The sequence below is a fragment of the Odocoileus virginianus genome, chromosome 9 (assembly GCF_023699985.2).
Source record: "Odocoileus virginianus isolate 20LAN1187 ecotype Illinois chromosome 9, Ovbor_1.2, whole genome shotgun sequence".
In the NCBI taxonomy this organism is placed as follows: Eukaryota; Metazoa; Chordata; class Mammalia; order Artiodactyla; family Cervidae; genus Odocoileus; species Odocoileus virginianus.
This window is the reverse complement of record NC_069682.1, coordinates 69792480-69809041: the sequence shown is the minus strand read 5'-3', so window position 1 is coordinate 69809041 and position 16562 is coordinate 69792480. Positions and strand designations below refer to the sequence as shown.

At 39.9% G+C, this 16562-nt stretch overlaps 1 protein-coding gene across 6 annotated transcripts in view; it reads left to right on the top strand.

The window, feature by feature from the left end:
• Window positions 1–16562, top strand: part of NCOA5 (nuclear receptor coactivator 5) — a 29133-nt gene that overhangs the window by 510 nt on the left and 12061 nt on the right. For 3 of the 6 annotated variants that reach the window (XM_070472708.1, XM_020887183.2, XM_070472710.1), the window contains 2 exons: window positions 10984–11050; window positions 11149–11283. In XM_070472708.1, the coding sequence (XP_070328809.1) occupies window positions 11231–11283 (53 nt within the window). In that variant the 5' untranslated portion in view covers window positions 10984–11050; window positions 11149–11230. Of the gene's footprint in view, window positions 1–10983; window positions 11051–11148; window positions 11284–16562 lie in introns of those variants that run through there. The other 3 variants (XM_070472709.1, XM_020887184.2, XM_020887186.2) reach the window with 1 other exon arrangement.

The following is a 16562-nucleotide window of genomic DNA, read 5'->3' as shown; positions in this document are numbered from 1 at the left end:
CCGGGCCGAGGCTGCCGGCCTCACCGGGCTCTCTGCGGGGCGCGCGGCGCTGGGTGGCGAACCGAACACGCTGTCCCGCGTCGCCGCCGCCTCGCGGCCTCTTGACAGCATCCTCGAGGCGTCTCGTTGTTAATGTGGTATTTCCCCCTACACACACCCGTTTTAATAGCGCGGATCCGGGCCCAGAAAACGGGGAAAGCGACCGAGCCCGCGGTTACCCTGGCAACTAGTGACCGAGCCAGCGTCCCAACCGGCTGGTTCTCCGTCTATGGAACCTGGGTACTTTCTGCACCCCGACGGCTGGCCGGGAGGGCTTTTTTTTAGGACGGCGTTTCCCCAGTTTCAGTCTCTCGCGTTGCACTTTTACATCCGTGTACCCATATGAACAGCTACTTATTTACCAAATGTTACTTTTTCTTCTTTAAACTGACATTTTTTCCCCTCTTTTAAAAATACATTTGTTTAAGGTGGAAGCGTAAATCACCGACTGTTTAATGGAAAGCCAACTCTTTAATGCTCATAAAGAAATAAATACTTACGTATCAAAATAAACAGTGCGTCCTGATTCCTCCTGAAATTATTCTGCGTTCCACGCTTTGGGAAACGCTGCCCTAGGAACGTGGGGTTAATTGTGGTCCTTCTGCCTTTTAGTGCTGTGCACAGAATTTCCCCCTGAGACTTAGCGGACTACATGAAACGCCCTAGGGTCTTCGGGGGTAATAATTAACGTTAAAAGCTTTCTCGTTGTACACCGTTCTCATCATTAACTTATGCGGGATAGTCTGAGAGAAACTGCGCTCCAGAGTACCCGGTGTGTGTCCTCGGTTTTCTTGCAGCATTGTGGTGTGGTACCAAATAGTTAAAAAAAAAAAAAATGTTTTGCAAACGCCGGTAGATCTGCTTTTTGACAACTCTAGATTTCATGTTTTGCGTATGAGTCAGTCTGGGTGTGAAAACTTAACTGGTGTTGACTTTTCCAAAACAGTAAAGCCCGAACTTTGCTTTGTGACTATTGGAAATCACTTAGCAATATGTCGACATCAGTTTCTTCCTCCATTCTGGTTTCTTTGCCTTTCCTTTAACTCGTCTGTCACCCTCCAGATATGTTTTTGAAACCTCCGACAGTCTTAACGTAAAACATAGAAACAGTGATTTTCCTTGTAGACTGTGCTGGAGAAGGCCCAGAGAAAGGAATTTTTCTAGGTGCAAGTTGTTGAATAGCCCAGGCCTCTGAACACCACACTTTGAAGAAGGCATTGACAAATTAATTTACTCCTTAGTTAACATTGTGTTTTATTTGTAGTCTGTTCTTAAGCTCTGTTTTTGTGTATGAGAGAGCAGATTTATTTTAACTCACTGAGAGAGAACTCAGAAAAGTCAACATAGGCCTTTCAAGGGCTTTTTCCTCAAAGACTGTGTAAAAATTCCTTATTCCTTGGGATTACTTTGTGCAGGCACAATGTATAATTTTTGAAAGGCTAAGGTAATTTTTTTCACATTTCAAAGCAGCAGTCCTGTGTGGAGAAGAAATGAGAATTTTATTTTAGTCCAGTCAGCTTCAGAACTTCAGTAAATGGAACCTCATCTACCAGTGTTCAAAAGCTAAGAATAAACATTTTTTGGAAAGGCTTTAGAAGTCTGATGAGAAAGAGCACCTGATGCTTTGAAACTTCATTTTAAGTATCCATTGCAAGCATTCGTTCTCCATCGCCTGCAGATGGCAGTGCCTTTGTATAGCTTATTGCTGTTGAGCAAATTATTGGAATTCAGTTATGCTTTTAAGAATGGAAAACCTTAGGGTGGGATTGATTTGAGAGACAAGCATTGAAACATGTATATTATCATATGTGAAATAGATCACCAGTCCAGGTTCAATGCCTGAGACAGGGTGCTCAGGGCTGGTGCACTGGGATGACCCTGAGGGAGGGGATGAGGTGGGAGGGGGGTTCAGGATGGGGCACACATGTCCACCCACGGCTGATTAATGCCAGTGTATGGCAAAAACCACTACAATATTGTAAAGTAATTAGCCTCCAACTAAAATAAATACACTATTTTTTAAAAAAGAATGGAAAACCTTTGGAGGAAGTATATTTAATATTCTGTTCTGTTCCATTTACATTGTTTCTTTGTTTTTGACTCTCCACAGGAGAAATGAAACATCTCTTCCTACACTCACTGTTATCTTGGTGGTAATGATAAAGTACACCAGGCAGCGCTTATTGTTCACAAAGCAGGTTTACAAATACCAACTCATTTTCTCCCTCCTTTCCTTTTGTGAGATAGGTAGACCAGTCTTATATCTTTTTTGTATATGAGGAAACAGTGGCTCAGAGAGGTCATATTCCTTGCCCAAATAACGTATTAGTAGAACATATTGAAGATAAAAGATTTTGTGGTAAAAAAATTGGGAAATGTTAAGGTAAAAAAGCAGTGTTCTTACTCCAGAACTTCTCAGAGGCTTTAACATATTAAACATATGCAGTGCGGATGTTCAAGAGAGGAAGGTATCATGATGCCTTTCTCTTGGTCTCCTCCCACGAATCTTGTGGTTGTAGTGTTCCCCCAAACCAACTACTCTTTCTGCTACTCTAAATTTGCTCTCTGTACCTTACTGTTAACTAATAGTTAACCATATGTCTTTAAGACAAACACTTTAAGAGCTCCGTCAGCCTTTTTGTGCCTAAAGATTTGTCCTGTGAACAGCATAAACATTTGCCTAGACTATTCAGTAACTTGAAGTAAACTACTGAGAAGTTAAAAGGGCAATAAGCAACAGAAAATTACTCTCTGTAATTCTCATTAATGAGAGGCATTAAGGAGAGGATCAGTGTTAGGGCACTGTCTGAGGCAGCAGCACATGAGGGAAATATGAACTATACTGACAGCTAAATGTGTGATACCAGCATGCCTGCTGCTTTTTAAATGGTGGTTTTATTACCACCAAATATGAATATTTATAGGGATGGTCATTTTCATTCTTTATCTTATCACTAAGAAATGAAAGATAATAGGTCAGCTGGACTAATTGCATTAATGTTAAGAAAATAATTCCACTCAAAGAATCAGAACTTTTCCAAACCATAAGACTCTCTTTCCTTTTATTTCATGTTCAAAACATTATTGTTGACCTATGCAAAGACCAACAACTTTAGGCAAAGAGCAGGAGAACTTAAGTTGCATTAATGAACAGTTAGTTATAAAGCAGAATGGCTTACAACTTTAGCTCTAAAAAATATTTTGAGTGGTCTCCTGGTTTGGATCTGGAATGATAGAATTACTGAAGGTTAGGTTGATTCTGCAGCTAGTGAGCAAGCTATGAAGAACTTTGAATTGCAAGTCATTTGGCTTTTAGGTTGCATACTTAATTATGCAGTTGGAGACTGAGATAGAGATGATACAAGAAGTTTGTTTTTAATCTCTCTTCAGAAATTATTTTTGATATCCAAAAGAAAAAATAGGAAAAAGATGATTTTCATTCAGTTTTAAAACTTAGAGTTATAAATACATAGTTGAACTCTTTTTCAGTCTTTGGGAAGATTACATTAGGACAGCATCAGAATCACTAGCACAGCTCGTTGGAAATACATGTTCTTGGGTGCAGCTTCCCACCCCCACTCCCAGTTGACCAGTCTGCATATTTTAGCCATTGTTGTGACATGTTCTTTGTAACATATTCCCCCTTGAACACAGGAGTTTAGAGAGGTTTTTAAATGGGGCACGTAAGCATATGTTCTGTATAAACTACAGGAATAAATAAATAATAGAGTAGCACTGTAGTTCCCAAATACCTGCCAAGAAACTTGCTTAAGTGTGGATTGGATTCCTAGGCTTTATCCTCAGATACTGAAAGTTTGAGAAGGGGTCTGGGAATCCCATTTTTAAACATCTTCTCAGGTGGCACTTATGTATCTTCATTAAAGAAATGTGATGTTGAGAATGAAAAGAAAAAATATATATGGGCAGGGAGAGGATGGGTAGTTGTTTAATGGGTATAAGAGAGTTAATTTTGCAAGATGAAAAAGTTTTGGAAACCTATTGCCCAGCTGTTTATATTTGTAAGTATATATAATGCTACTGAACTGTACACTTAAAGATGATAAATGTAAGATATTAGAAAAAATAAGGTTTGTTGTCTATTTGTTCCTCATCAGTGGATGGTTGACTATTAAATAATGATTCCTCTGGCCATCAGTTCATTTTATAGCCCTTTATTGAAAGTAAAATCATTAACTTTTAGATATTTTTCTCCCCTCTAGTCCCTTCAATGTCAAACCAGTGATCTTCGAGGAATATTATTTTATAAATGGGCAGTATTTTGAATGTCATAGATTTAAATAATCCCCTGTTATTTTGAATAATAAGCATACAGTAAACCTTCATTAATTTGACTTCACTGAAACTCTGTTTATGGTAGTTCAGTTCATAACCTCCTAACATAACCTCCTGCCACCAGTTTCTTCCTTTTCCATAGCAGGTTTTTTTTGTTATTCAGTCTGCCCTGGCTTACATCTGTACTGTACTTCCACTCTTTTCCTGCTCCTATCATCTTATTTCCTACATTAAACTTCCTGCAGTATTTCTTACTATGCCCTTCAGACCATTCCTTTCCCTTTGCATATGCTGCAAGGACTTCTCTATTTTCTGGTAAATTCATTCTTCAAGACTCAGTTTAAATGTTACTTCCAGGCCTTCCAACCTCTTCCACCCATCCCTTGTCCCCCATTCCTCCCAGTGTTCTCTCTGCCCTGCCACACACATACGCATGGTTAGGCCTTCTTCATCTCTGCCATAATCCCATTTTAAATTATGTTGTGATTATCTATATACATGTGCCTCTCTTCTTTATTAAACAGTGAACTCCTTTAAGGCAGAGACTTTAGCCTTATTATTTCCTTATGTCTTAAGACTTAGTACAGAGTGTGATGCGTGATTACGTATAGAAGCATTTGATGTCCTTATTATAAACAGTACTTTTTAAGTTCATTAATTTAGTTCTCTAAGGATCTCTGGACTTCCCTGGTGGTTCAGAAGGTCAAGAATCCACCTGCAATGCGGGAGACCTGGATTCAGTCCCTGGGTTGAGAAGATCCTCTGGAGGAGGGCATGGCCACCCACTCTGGTATTTCTTGCCTGGAGAATCCCCATGGACTGAGGAGCCTGGCAGGCTACAGCCCATGGGGTCGCAAAGAGTCGGACATGACTGAGTGACTAAGGGAAGTGACTGAGAGACTAAGCGTAGCACAAGGATCTCTACTTGTACAGCTCAGTTGAAATTTTACCTTTTTTAATGAACCTATATTTTGAATTTTTTGTTGCTCCAACTTTTTTAGTTGTTTAGATAGCTCAACCTTTGTTGGTCCAAATTAGTGAGCTTTTTCTCTTAGTTGATATTCTCTTTGAATCAGTATAACAAGTAAGGTAGAATATCCATTTTATTAGGTTTAGAGAATTCAAGTGACTTGACTAAATCCTCTCCCCCACATCCCAGAAAAGTAGGACTAGAACTCAGATTTGCTGATTCCAGCCAAGGTTCTTTCCTCAAAAGTAGTAAAAAGGGCCAGAAATTAAATATTGATAAAGAATTTTTGTCTGAGGTGTTATAGTGAACAGAGTATCAGTAGTAAAAGCCAGAAACATTGTTGTTTGAGGTGATAGAAGTCAAAGTTGTAATTGATACCCTATTGAGTGGGGCACTTAAATACTGGTATGACCAGCACAGACTGCCTTTTCCAGGTTTCATCAGCATCTGATCAGGAAGCCCTCACCAGTGTTCAGAATGGAAACCAGCTCTTTCTGCTCCCTGTTGGAGGCAGCATAACATGTTTAAGCACTTTAGTGTCAGGCACACCTGGTTTTGAGTTCTAGCTCTGCCTTAGCTCTGCCTTTTGATCATCTTGTGACCTCAGATAAGTCACCTGATTTCTCTAAACTTCTAGTTTCCTCATTCTCAAAATAGAGATCATAATACAACTCCAAGAGCTGTAGAAAGGTTTGCTTGAGATAATGCACATAACATTCTTAGTACAGACTCTGGGACAGAGTAAGTATTTTGTAAATATAAGTTATATTGTTTCCACCATTCCTGTTCTTTGGAATAATATCCTAATACCATTAAGGATATAATAATTATTTCAATTAGAAATTGAAGGAGATAACCAAATAAGAGGGATTGTGTAGTTTTCAGAGTGAGGTTAAAGCATTGATTTAGAAACAGCAAGCCAAGCATTCTCTCATCCCTAACTCTTTACAGTAAAACTCATAATATCCTTGATGGTACAATATATCATCAAAGTCATCTTCATAAATATGGTTTAAGTGAGAAGTCCTGTCCTTTCCCTTCCCAATTTTGGAAGTTACTGTCTCATATTCAGTGTCTTGTCAGTATGGTTTCTCAAGTAGCATTATCTTTGTCATCATGTATTTCCAATTTAATAATTCCTAATTGTTGGTTGCTTTTCAACTAGATCTTTTGGCAAGCTTTATTTCATTTGTAATCATTTATTGAAATTGTAGGGAATTCCCTGGCAGTCCAGTGGTTAGGACTTAATTCAACAACCAATGGTGGTACTGTCAAATGTTACAGTTCATACTGCACTTGTATAGAATAGTCCTGTTTCCCATTGTGACTGTCTTTGAAGTATAAAAATTGGTTTTAAGGTGAAAGAATTGTTTTGTGGTGGTACAATTAAAAAATAGAGCAAACCAGTTCCTGATACTATGAATGAAACATGCATTTTTATTTATAGCATATCTGAGGACCATTGTGTGAACTCTCTCTGGCATATTAGCCTGAAATAAAATTGTAGATTAGGCATTCTGCCTTCCTTTGAGAATTCTTTACCCCCACTCTTTTGTGATTTAAAACAGCTCTGCTGCTTCCTATATAACATTTTCCAGATTATTTTCCATTTTTTTTCCTCTTATGTGAATCCTTTCAGTTGGTGCTGTTTTTCTTGTCTAAAAATTCTTACCAGAGAAGTGCTTTTAACTATTTTTACCCCTTAGAAATTACAGATATTCAAGTGAAGGTTAAGCACCTTGTGGTAATGGTGACTTTGAATGGTATTCACATTGCTAATAAATTGACAAAGTGTAGAACTACCAACCAAGCTGAGGTGGAAGAGACATATGAGACTGAGCTGCCCCAGATAAAATAAATCAGGAAGAAAAAGAAGCACTATCTCTTCCCTTTTTTAGGCAGAAGAAGCATTCCACCTCTCCTTGGAGATTCTTTTAAGTTACCACTGCCCTCTTGTTGATTATATTCCCTCCAATTTTGATTCCCCTCTAACGTCCAGAAAGATTCCCAAATTGTCTTTCTGTTTTCCCTTCTCCTTTACGTTGATATCATTTCTATTTCTTTGGTGTAAATTATGTATCTCAGTAAGGATTTAGAAAGAAAATAATTGATTCAATTAATTAATACAAAAACCCCCTTTACTAGTCCCAGTATTTGCATTTTCAAATTAAAGCTTGTTCAAATGAACCTCCAGTTGATGGGTTTTCAAATTGTGTGACAGAAAATTGGGATGGGGCAAGATTTTGGTTTGTTGGTTTGTTTTTTCTGCTGCTTTAAATCGTTGTTGTACCATGATCAGCTCTCTGAAGTTATTTGTACTTTTGGTAGCTTCTCTGTTCTTTCTGTGTTTCCAAATTCTTAAGTTTTCCAAAAGTTCTCTGTGCACATATGTTAGAATTGTTTGTGTATGTGAATTGGTGGTGATGATAGTTTTTCGTAACTCTTACTGAAAACGCCTCCACGTCTAGCCTAACCTGAGCAGTCCTCTTAGATGGCAGTGAGACTAGCAAAATGTTTCAAGTTTCATTTTGTCTCTATCTTATTCAAGGTGGAGATTTAAGGTTCTGCTTAATAGGAATGAATAAACAAACAGCTGCTATACCGTACCAAAAGTTTGCTAACCCCTAAAATTAAGCAAATGGTCTAAAAGTTCTCTTTTCTGCAAAAGAAACTTAAGCCACACCATCCAAAAACAATTACTTTGGACTCCTCCATGAAAATGGATACTAGAAGGCAAATTACAGTCAGAATGGTTTAAAGATATAATCTTGAATTTTTAAAATAATCTTTCAAATGATTGCAAAGAATTTCACGAACTTCAAAGGAAAATATTTGCCTCCTTCATTCTAACTGCAGCCAGTTTTGCCCCAAAGGTACATGGTGCATGAGTGTTTTGGTCTCCCCAGTCCTATATTTAATGGCCCGCGCAGAATTGGATATAATTATAAATGCAGTAGTCCTTTTCATATGATGAGGGCAAAATTATATAGAATTTATAGACAACAATTATAGTAGTACTGTGTGTTCCATAGTCTCACCTAAGTGTTTGCTGAGTCAAGTCAGTGTTTAGATAAGTTTTATTTACATGACTATTTAATAATACGTGGAATCCTGCTGGGAAATATGGTCCTTATTTAAAAGAAATGTGCACACCACTAACACCACTCCCCATGTATTCCAGAGATACTTCGAAAACTGCTTAAATAATCAAAGACTTTACATTTCTCTCTGAATCATCAGTTCAGTTCAGTTCAGTCGCTCAGTCGTGTCCGACTCTTTGCGACCCCATGAATTGCAGCACGCCAGGCCTCCCTATCCATCACCAACTCCCGGAGTTGACTCAAACTCACGCCCATCGAGTCGGTGATGCCATCCAACCATCTCATCCTCTGTCGTCCCCTCCTCTTCCTGTCCCCAATCCCTCCCAGCATCAGGGTCTTTTCCAGTGAGTCACCTCTTTGCATGAGGTAGCCAGAGTGCTGGAGTTTCAGCTTCAGCATCAGTCCTTCCAGTGAACACCCAGGACTCATCTCCTTTAGGATGGACTGGTTGGATCTCCTTGAAGTCCAAGAGACTCTCAAGAGTCTTCTCCAACACCACAGTTCAAAAGCATCAATTTTTCGGCGCTCAGCTTTCTTTGCAGTCCAACTCTCACATCCATACATGACCACTGGAAAAACCATAGCCTTGACTAGACGGACCTTTGTTGGCAAAGTAACGTCTCTGCTTTTTAATATGCTGTCTAGGTTGGTCATAACTTTCCTTCCAATGAGTAAGCGTCTTTTAATTTCATGGCTGCAATCACCATCTGCAGTGATTTTGGAGCCCAAAAAAATAAAGTCTGACACTTTCCACTGTCTCCCCATCTATTTCCTCTGAATCATAGTCACCCTATATTAGAAAGCAGTACAAAGTAAGTGGGAGGACTAGGTCAGTAGGCCCTTCTAAACCTGAACTCATATGATACTCTTCACAATTACATACAGAAGAAACTAGATACTCCCTGTATGATCTGTCTCTTAACATGTGTTAATATTTCAGGACTTGAGACTTCCCTGGTAGTCTAGGGGCTAAAACTCCGCGCTCCCAATGCAGGGGGCCTAGGTTCGATCCCGGTCAGGGAACTAGATCCTGCATGCTGCAGCTAGACCCTAGTGCAGCCAAATAAATAAATATTAAAAAAAAAAAGTCAGGCCTTAGTGAATTTTAAGGGTTGTAACTTGTGACATGCAATACCAAACCCATGGTCAGGTATTACTGGCCAATTTCTGTGTAGAACATATTTCCTGATTCTTTATAAAGGTAGAGGGATTGTGTCATCTGCTCAGTTAGAAACTTAAGAAGCATTTTACATAGAATATACTTCTCTGACTGTTTAGATATGTTACCTTCAGTTTGGTCAAAAGCCATTCTCCTAAAGATAATGGACTTCTGACTTAAAATGAAACTGAGGATCATTCTCACTTGAACAGGAACTCAATAGTTGGCAACATAGCAGGTTAAAGACATAGAAGACCTCTTTAAGTTTTGTCATTACTGTGATCTTTCATGTGATAAGACGCTGGTTAGAATTTTTCACACACGTAATTCTATTTTCAAAGCTATTTAAAATCACTTTTAAATTCTAATTGTGTGATTGTTTAATACCACTTAATGTCATTATTAGATACACTGTTAATTGCTTAATATGGAACAAGGGGAATAAAATTACACTGCAGCAGAAAGCAGTTTTATTTCTCCATTTACTAAAGTATGAAATTTTTAATGTGCTTATTTTTTAAGGCATATAAAAATTATCAGGTGTTATCTTTGAGCATAGATTGGTACATTTCTTTAGATATTTCTTTATTTCTTACTTACATATGGTGTTTTTATTACTTGCTTCAGCTTTTGCAAAGTAGGTTTGTTTTGTTTTTAGTCGAGAGACTTTAACTACACAGATTGGCTTCTGTGAGTTTATGTTTCCACTGTTCTTTATCTAGTTGTATATGCCAGGCTTCTGTAATGAAAACTTACAATGAGTGTTTTATTACTTAACCTTACCAAATGCCAGTTCTTATTCATAGGTACTTACCTATGAGGGTTATAAATATTAACATGTCATATGCTTTGTTTAGAAAAAAACTAATTTCTTTCCTACATCTCATTTTGGAAGATTCTATCCAATAGAATGCCACAAGGCAAATTAAAAGGCACCCCTGCTTCATGGAATATTAGATGTTTTAAGACAGTGGATTCCAGCCATTACTTCCTTGTAATATAAAATGGAACTACTTGCCCTTGCTCTCTCTCTCTTTTTAAAATTCTCTTTCTTTCTTTCTGCTCTCCTCTAAAAAAGGATCATACATCTGGCTCTCCAAGAGTTTAGAAGACAACCTTTTCCCCTTTTGGAGGGGGCAGTTTTTAGGTTTAAGCTTGGCAGTGTTAAAGCCTTGACATAATCAGTTTTACACAAATTATGTGTTAGCTAGAAAACTGAGGGACATTCTCTACCAAGCCATGACAACGTACTGCTGTAACTTAATAAAAATTGCCCAAGTGACTATGCGTCTGCTGAATGGATTTTCTTACACCATCTGGTTGTCATTGTAGTTTTTTTGTTGTTGCTTTCATTTGAAATGTGCTGATGATCTTGTTTTTATTCCGTAGCATTGAACAGATGGGTTGATTATTCTTTTCAGATATTAATAAGGCAGCGGAAAGAAGAAATATGAATACGGCTCCATCAAGACCCAGCCCCACACGAAGGTAAAGTACCCTGAAGCAGTGAGTTACCTTGGGAGAGTTGGGCTCTGGGGAGTTAAGCCCAACTTCGTACATCAAGGGTCTTTTCTTCCCCCCCCAAGAAATCAGAAACGCACAAGCAAACAATAAGAACGTGAACCTGTGTGAAGGGCCTGGCTGCTTTTTTAGAACATACATCAGGAGATGCAGAGGAAGCTTTGTTTTCCGTGGCAAACCCAGCAAGTTCAGCTTGCACCGTGAGTTGCAGGCGATTGGAAGAGGATAAACCTCTGTGTGTCCCCCGCTCACGTGTCAGTGGGAGCCTCCACAGCAGGAGTGCCTGAGGGTCGTTGGTGTGTGCTGCGCTGCCCTGCAGCAGGCTCGACTCTTCATTCCACATGGCTGCCGGTCCAGATGTTCACCCAGGTTTACAGAAAGTGCTGCTTGAGAGATTGCTACTGTGCCTCTGCTGCAGATCCCCTGTGCGCTCGCGTGCTTGGGTTACCTACTGAGGGGAAATAAAAAGGGCAAAAACACCCTACCTCTAGAAGTCTCCCTTTTTCTTAGTTTTCCTGGAAATAAAAGGCATCTTCCCAAATAGTCTTCCACTATTTACAAAAGAGATAGTCCTGATGTGTACCCTCAAGATATGCATTAAATTGGTCCCAAAGAAGACCCTCATTAATGTTGCCATTACACCAAAGATGAGTATATTGTAATCAAACTGTCTGGCCTCATAAATAGCACATACGTGGATGCAGTGTGTGCAGTTTTGTGTGGAGTGCAGACATACATATCTCATATCTGGTGTCTCATCATGGCCCAAGTGGATACTCGGTATGGATTTTGCCTTTGCCCCTAAGTAAAATGCCAGTTTTCCACAGCAAACTGTGTACCTAAACTATATACCACAGGAAACTACATTTCATATGATGACTGAACATGCTGGGTACAACAAATCCTAGTCTGTACTGGTAGCTCCACAGGTCACTTGGGGGTATACCCAACTAACTGGGCACTTAAACATAACATATCGCTGTCCTGCTTTGAAACAAAAACACCTATAGTTCGTTACCTACTTATAGGAAGGATTGGCTGCTTTGTGTTTGTATATGCGCCCACTTGGACCTGATGGTATTTTCTAAGCTACCAGTATTAAATTACACGGGTATGTTCTGCAGAGTTCAAGCAGACCTTAGGGACAGAGTAATGCTGCTGATTTCAGTTAGATTCTTTGAGCACTCTGCCTGGAAGTTGAATCTAACACCACAATTATAGCTGCACCACAGCTGTTAGCTGGATGCCCTGGTCATCCATTGGTTTCACTGCAGAAGTGAGCATATACATTGGTATTGTTTGTTTTCTCTGACACCATAAGGAATGCCAGCAGCTTGCAGGAAATACTGTGTTGATTGATTTTGTGTATATGTGTGAGTGTCCTAAAGAACATAAATGAATGCTTTGGAACTTCAGCAGGTCCATATAATGTCTGTTTCCGTTGTGCTGCATCTAACCACACTGCAGATGTTGGGCAGTCCCTTCAGTGTTGCTCCTCGTTGCCCCAGTAAACATGGAATACAAGTGACTGAGAGTTTTCATCTAATAGACATATGGGGCTGCACTGGAAGCTGTTGGGTGCTAAATGACTTGAAAGGAGATGCGGTGTATATCCAATTTCCAAGGAGCTCAAATGTGTGTTTCTGAAGGAGGTAGCTTACAGGAGTGTAGAACTGGTCACTGTAAAGACATGCCCCTGGTAAAATCCTCCTGCTCGCTGTATCCTTATGATGTCTGTGATGTCGGGTAGTGTTTCCACAGGCAAAAAGGAGGTGGGGCTGCACGTCACAGAATAAAAGGTAATTCTCATTTGTGCTGTGATAAGAATATTTTATGTCATTCCACTAAGAGTAGACCTAACCAGATGCTTTTAACGTTTCCCATCATTGTAGCTACCCACTAAGCATTGGCCGTGTTGGGGAATAGCTTACTCCCCTGCTTGAAATCCAGTGTTGCCGTTGCCTGAGCATTAACTTTAAAAGGTTAATTTCATCCCAGCCTAAGATTTCATCTGTAATGAAAGAATGCTTTTTTCTTTCTTTTTTTATTACCCCCCCCCCCAAGATAAACATACAAACAACATTGGAGGGGGACTTCTAAGATGTTCTCCTTACCAGATTTATAAACATATGTCACATTTTCATTTTAATATATCGTCTTCCTCAAAAATAAATTCTAAGATGAGGTCATTTGGGACGTGGATTGGGCTGTGGCTTCCCATTTATAATCAATAGGAGGGACAGCTAGGCTAATTAAAGATCCATTAAAAATCAGTCATCTTGGTGATCCATCCCTAACTAGGTTCCTCAAAGTGTCATTTAGCATGATTAAGTTTCACATAGTCATACTCAGTAAGATTTAGGGAACAGGGATATTCACATTTAGTTAAAAAAAAAAGAAAAATTTTCTGAGCCCTGTCTAAAAGTCTAAGCAGAGTCCCAGTTTTGTTCCATTTAAAAATAAAAATTTTCAAACCATAAAGTCAGATAAATTGAATGTTGTATTCAAAATAGAACACTAACGTTTTGATCATTGTGCTTATCATATATTGTCTCTTAAGATTCTAGTCTGGAAGGGGCTAATCATTTCTCTGAGGGTGAACACTGGCTAGCACGCACTCTCTTCAGGTGCGTGCTTCCAGTCAAAACCTTGAGATAATTCCAAGTGTACCAGTATGTTGACAGCAATCCATCTGCCTTCATTCATTTAGCAACCCTAAACATTTTATGTGCCCCCAACCATGGAGGAATGCATTGTTCACGGGAAGGGGGGAAAAAAGCTACCTTTAGCAAGCATTTCCCTTAAGTTGTAACTGTTTCTTCAGTGTTGCTACTTTTAATAAGAAAATTGTTTCTAAGCATGCTGGCAAGACCTTTGTAACACTTATTTTGCTGGACTTTAACCTTGAGTGTCAAAACACCTCAGTATCTTTGGGAATTTTCACAGGATCATCACCTCTTCAAATGTCTCTGTAAGCCGCAGTTCTGCTGGCATTGATCTCTGCTCGGTAATATGCCTCCCTAACGACTCCAGCTGTGGGAATGTGCTTCTCACGGGTACTGGCCCAGCCAAGCACAGAATTCTGCATCAGGGATCCCTGCTCTGGATCACATTTCGGCCTGAATTCTCATCATCTAGCCCTTGGACCACTTCATTGGACTCCACTGTGCACATTGAGAGCATTGCATAGTTAGCATGCAAGTTGTCTAGCGTTGGTGCTAGGCATCAGTCCTTAACCATCCTCGGAGACTGGATCATGATTCTAGTCGTACCTCAGTTCTCAGTTTCCATCTTCATCTCAACACTTCAGCAGTCCAGGTCTTGGAATATCCTTCTGCAGACATGGCCTCTAAGTGATAGTCTACTTTCTAAGCCTTCCTTCATGACCTGAGGAAAAGCAAATAGAGTTAACTTGTCTACATCAAGACCTCTGCAGAGAATTTCTCTATGTATTCGTGAAGCATGTTAGACCTGGTGCCTCGGTGAAAGTCGTCAAGGATTGGTTCATCAGAAATAACCTGGCCATAGTCAACTATATTTCAGTTTTTTAAAAAAGAAAAGAAAAAGCCTAACTGCAGACAAGTTTCTTACGTGGCCTGAGGTGATTTCTATGTATCCACAGTGTTAATTCCTTTAATAACTGCTTGCTTCTTGGGTCTGAGACTGCCCTAGCTCTAGGTGGGCTGTGATTACCTGTGCACTAACACTTAAGATCCGTCAGTTCTCAGCAAGTGCTACCTCTCTACCAGCAGAAGAGTTGCATTTGTGTTTGAGAAAATTATCAGTGCGCTTCCTAGGGAGAAGCATGGGCACTTAACAGGATTTGGATCTGTAAGGTGCGATAGCTTGTTGCACCCGTTAGCCTTCCTGCACCCAGTTACAAAATTCTGTACAAGTCTGTTGTCTCTGACGGTAGCTTGGAGCTCCTGGTGGGGGATCAACATCACACAGCAGCCAGCCATTTAGAGAATGGTATTTGTGGACACTATCTGTGACAGAACAGAAATACAAAGAGCTGCTGGATTTTTTTTTTCAGGAGAAAGAAGGCTGGCTTTCCAAGGAAAATATTCCAGTGAACAGAAAGAAAAAAGGAGAAGCTGACAAAGAAAAGGACAGAGGCCTTCCTCCCTGACCTTCTGAACAGCCAAGGCCAAAGAACACCATCCTGGGCTTGAGGCTGTCTCTAGCCAAAGAGAAGCTCAGAGTCCATCAGTTGTCCAAGAACTCTCAAATGCCTAGTGCTCCTCAGGAAGAGAAGCACTTCTACCAGGAGCGTATCACTTGCCATCTGAGCCATGGTCTTTTCCTTCATCCCCCCTCCTCACCTCTCAGATGTTTGCAAATGGTGTGACTACCATTTCTCTCAAGGCAAAAGAGCGTTTGGCTTTGCCCCTCCTGCTGAATAGATGAGGAATTTGCAACAGAATTTTAGTGATGTTTATCAATTGCTTTCAGTTTGTGGACTCTGGTTCTGAAGTTTTAACTGTTCAGTTTCTTTTTAGCTTCTGGTGACCTAGTACCTGAGGGTACAGTGCATTGGTCTCCAGTTAAACAACTTTGGTACCATGGGATGATATAGTGAACTTCATTCTCCAGAAACTTGCCTCTAACCCACTTAATATTTGAGGCCAAGCATCTTGTTCAGCAGGCTTCATCCTTGCGGCACTCTGAATCCTGCACACTGTACCACCTTTTTGTTATCTGGTTCTTATTTTGAGAAAGATGTTGGGGCCAACACCAGGATCCCTTTTGTTTTGGGGAGGTCTTTGGCTCCTAAAGGGTTGTTTTGTTTTTGTTTTTGTCTCCAGAAGAAAAGCAGTCTGCCATACTGCTTGTCTTTTGGAGAAAGGAAAGAAAGCTTTCCCTTTTCTTTTTAGAGCCTTGCTATTCCTCTCTGTCCCTGCTTCTGCTACTCCTTTGGTTCTTCTTCCCCTTGTGAATATCATCTCTTCTACATTTTTACCTAGAAGGTAATTAAGGGGGAATTTATAGTTTTGTTGCACATAGACTTGCAGATTGACTGCTTGCCTTCTCAAACTAGAAGCATGAACCTAAACTTTGGGAATCTAGGGTATTGTGGTCAACCTCCAGGAATAAACTCTCGACAGGTGAGTAAGGTATTTCAGTGGATTCAAAAGAATGAGAACCGGATGTGGCATTTGTAATCATCCTAAGGCTGTGAATAGTGCCATGATGTGGTGGTGTTATCCCTGTCCCCACCCTCCACCCCGTTTTCTCCAGCCTACGGCTTTGTGTGTGGTCTGTGGTCTGTCAGGTTCATGATCTCTTTCAGCCTTGATTGCCAAAGAGCATTTGAAATCTGATTCCACCTCTAATGACTTTTTTCTGACTGCTCCCCAAGGCAGGTTTATCTGCCGATCATTAATCCAGAAATATTTTACAGTTGTCCCTTCCCATTGGATCCTGGGTATTTGCCCACAATATACACTATATCAGATGTTACATGTGTTAGAAGGGT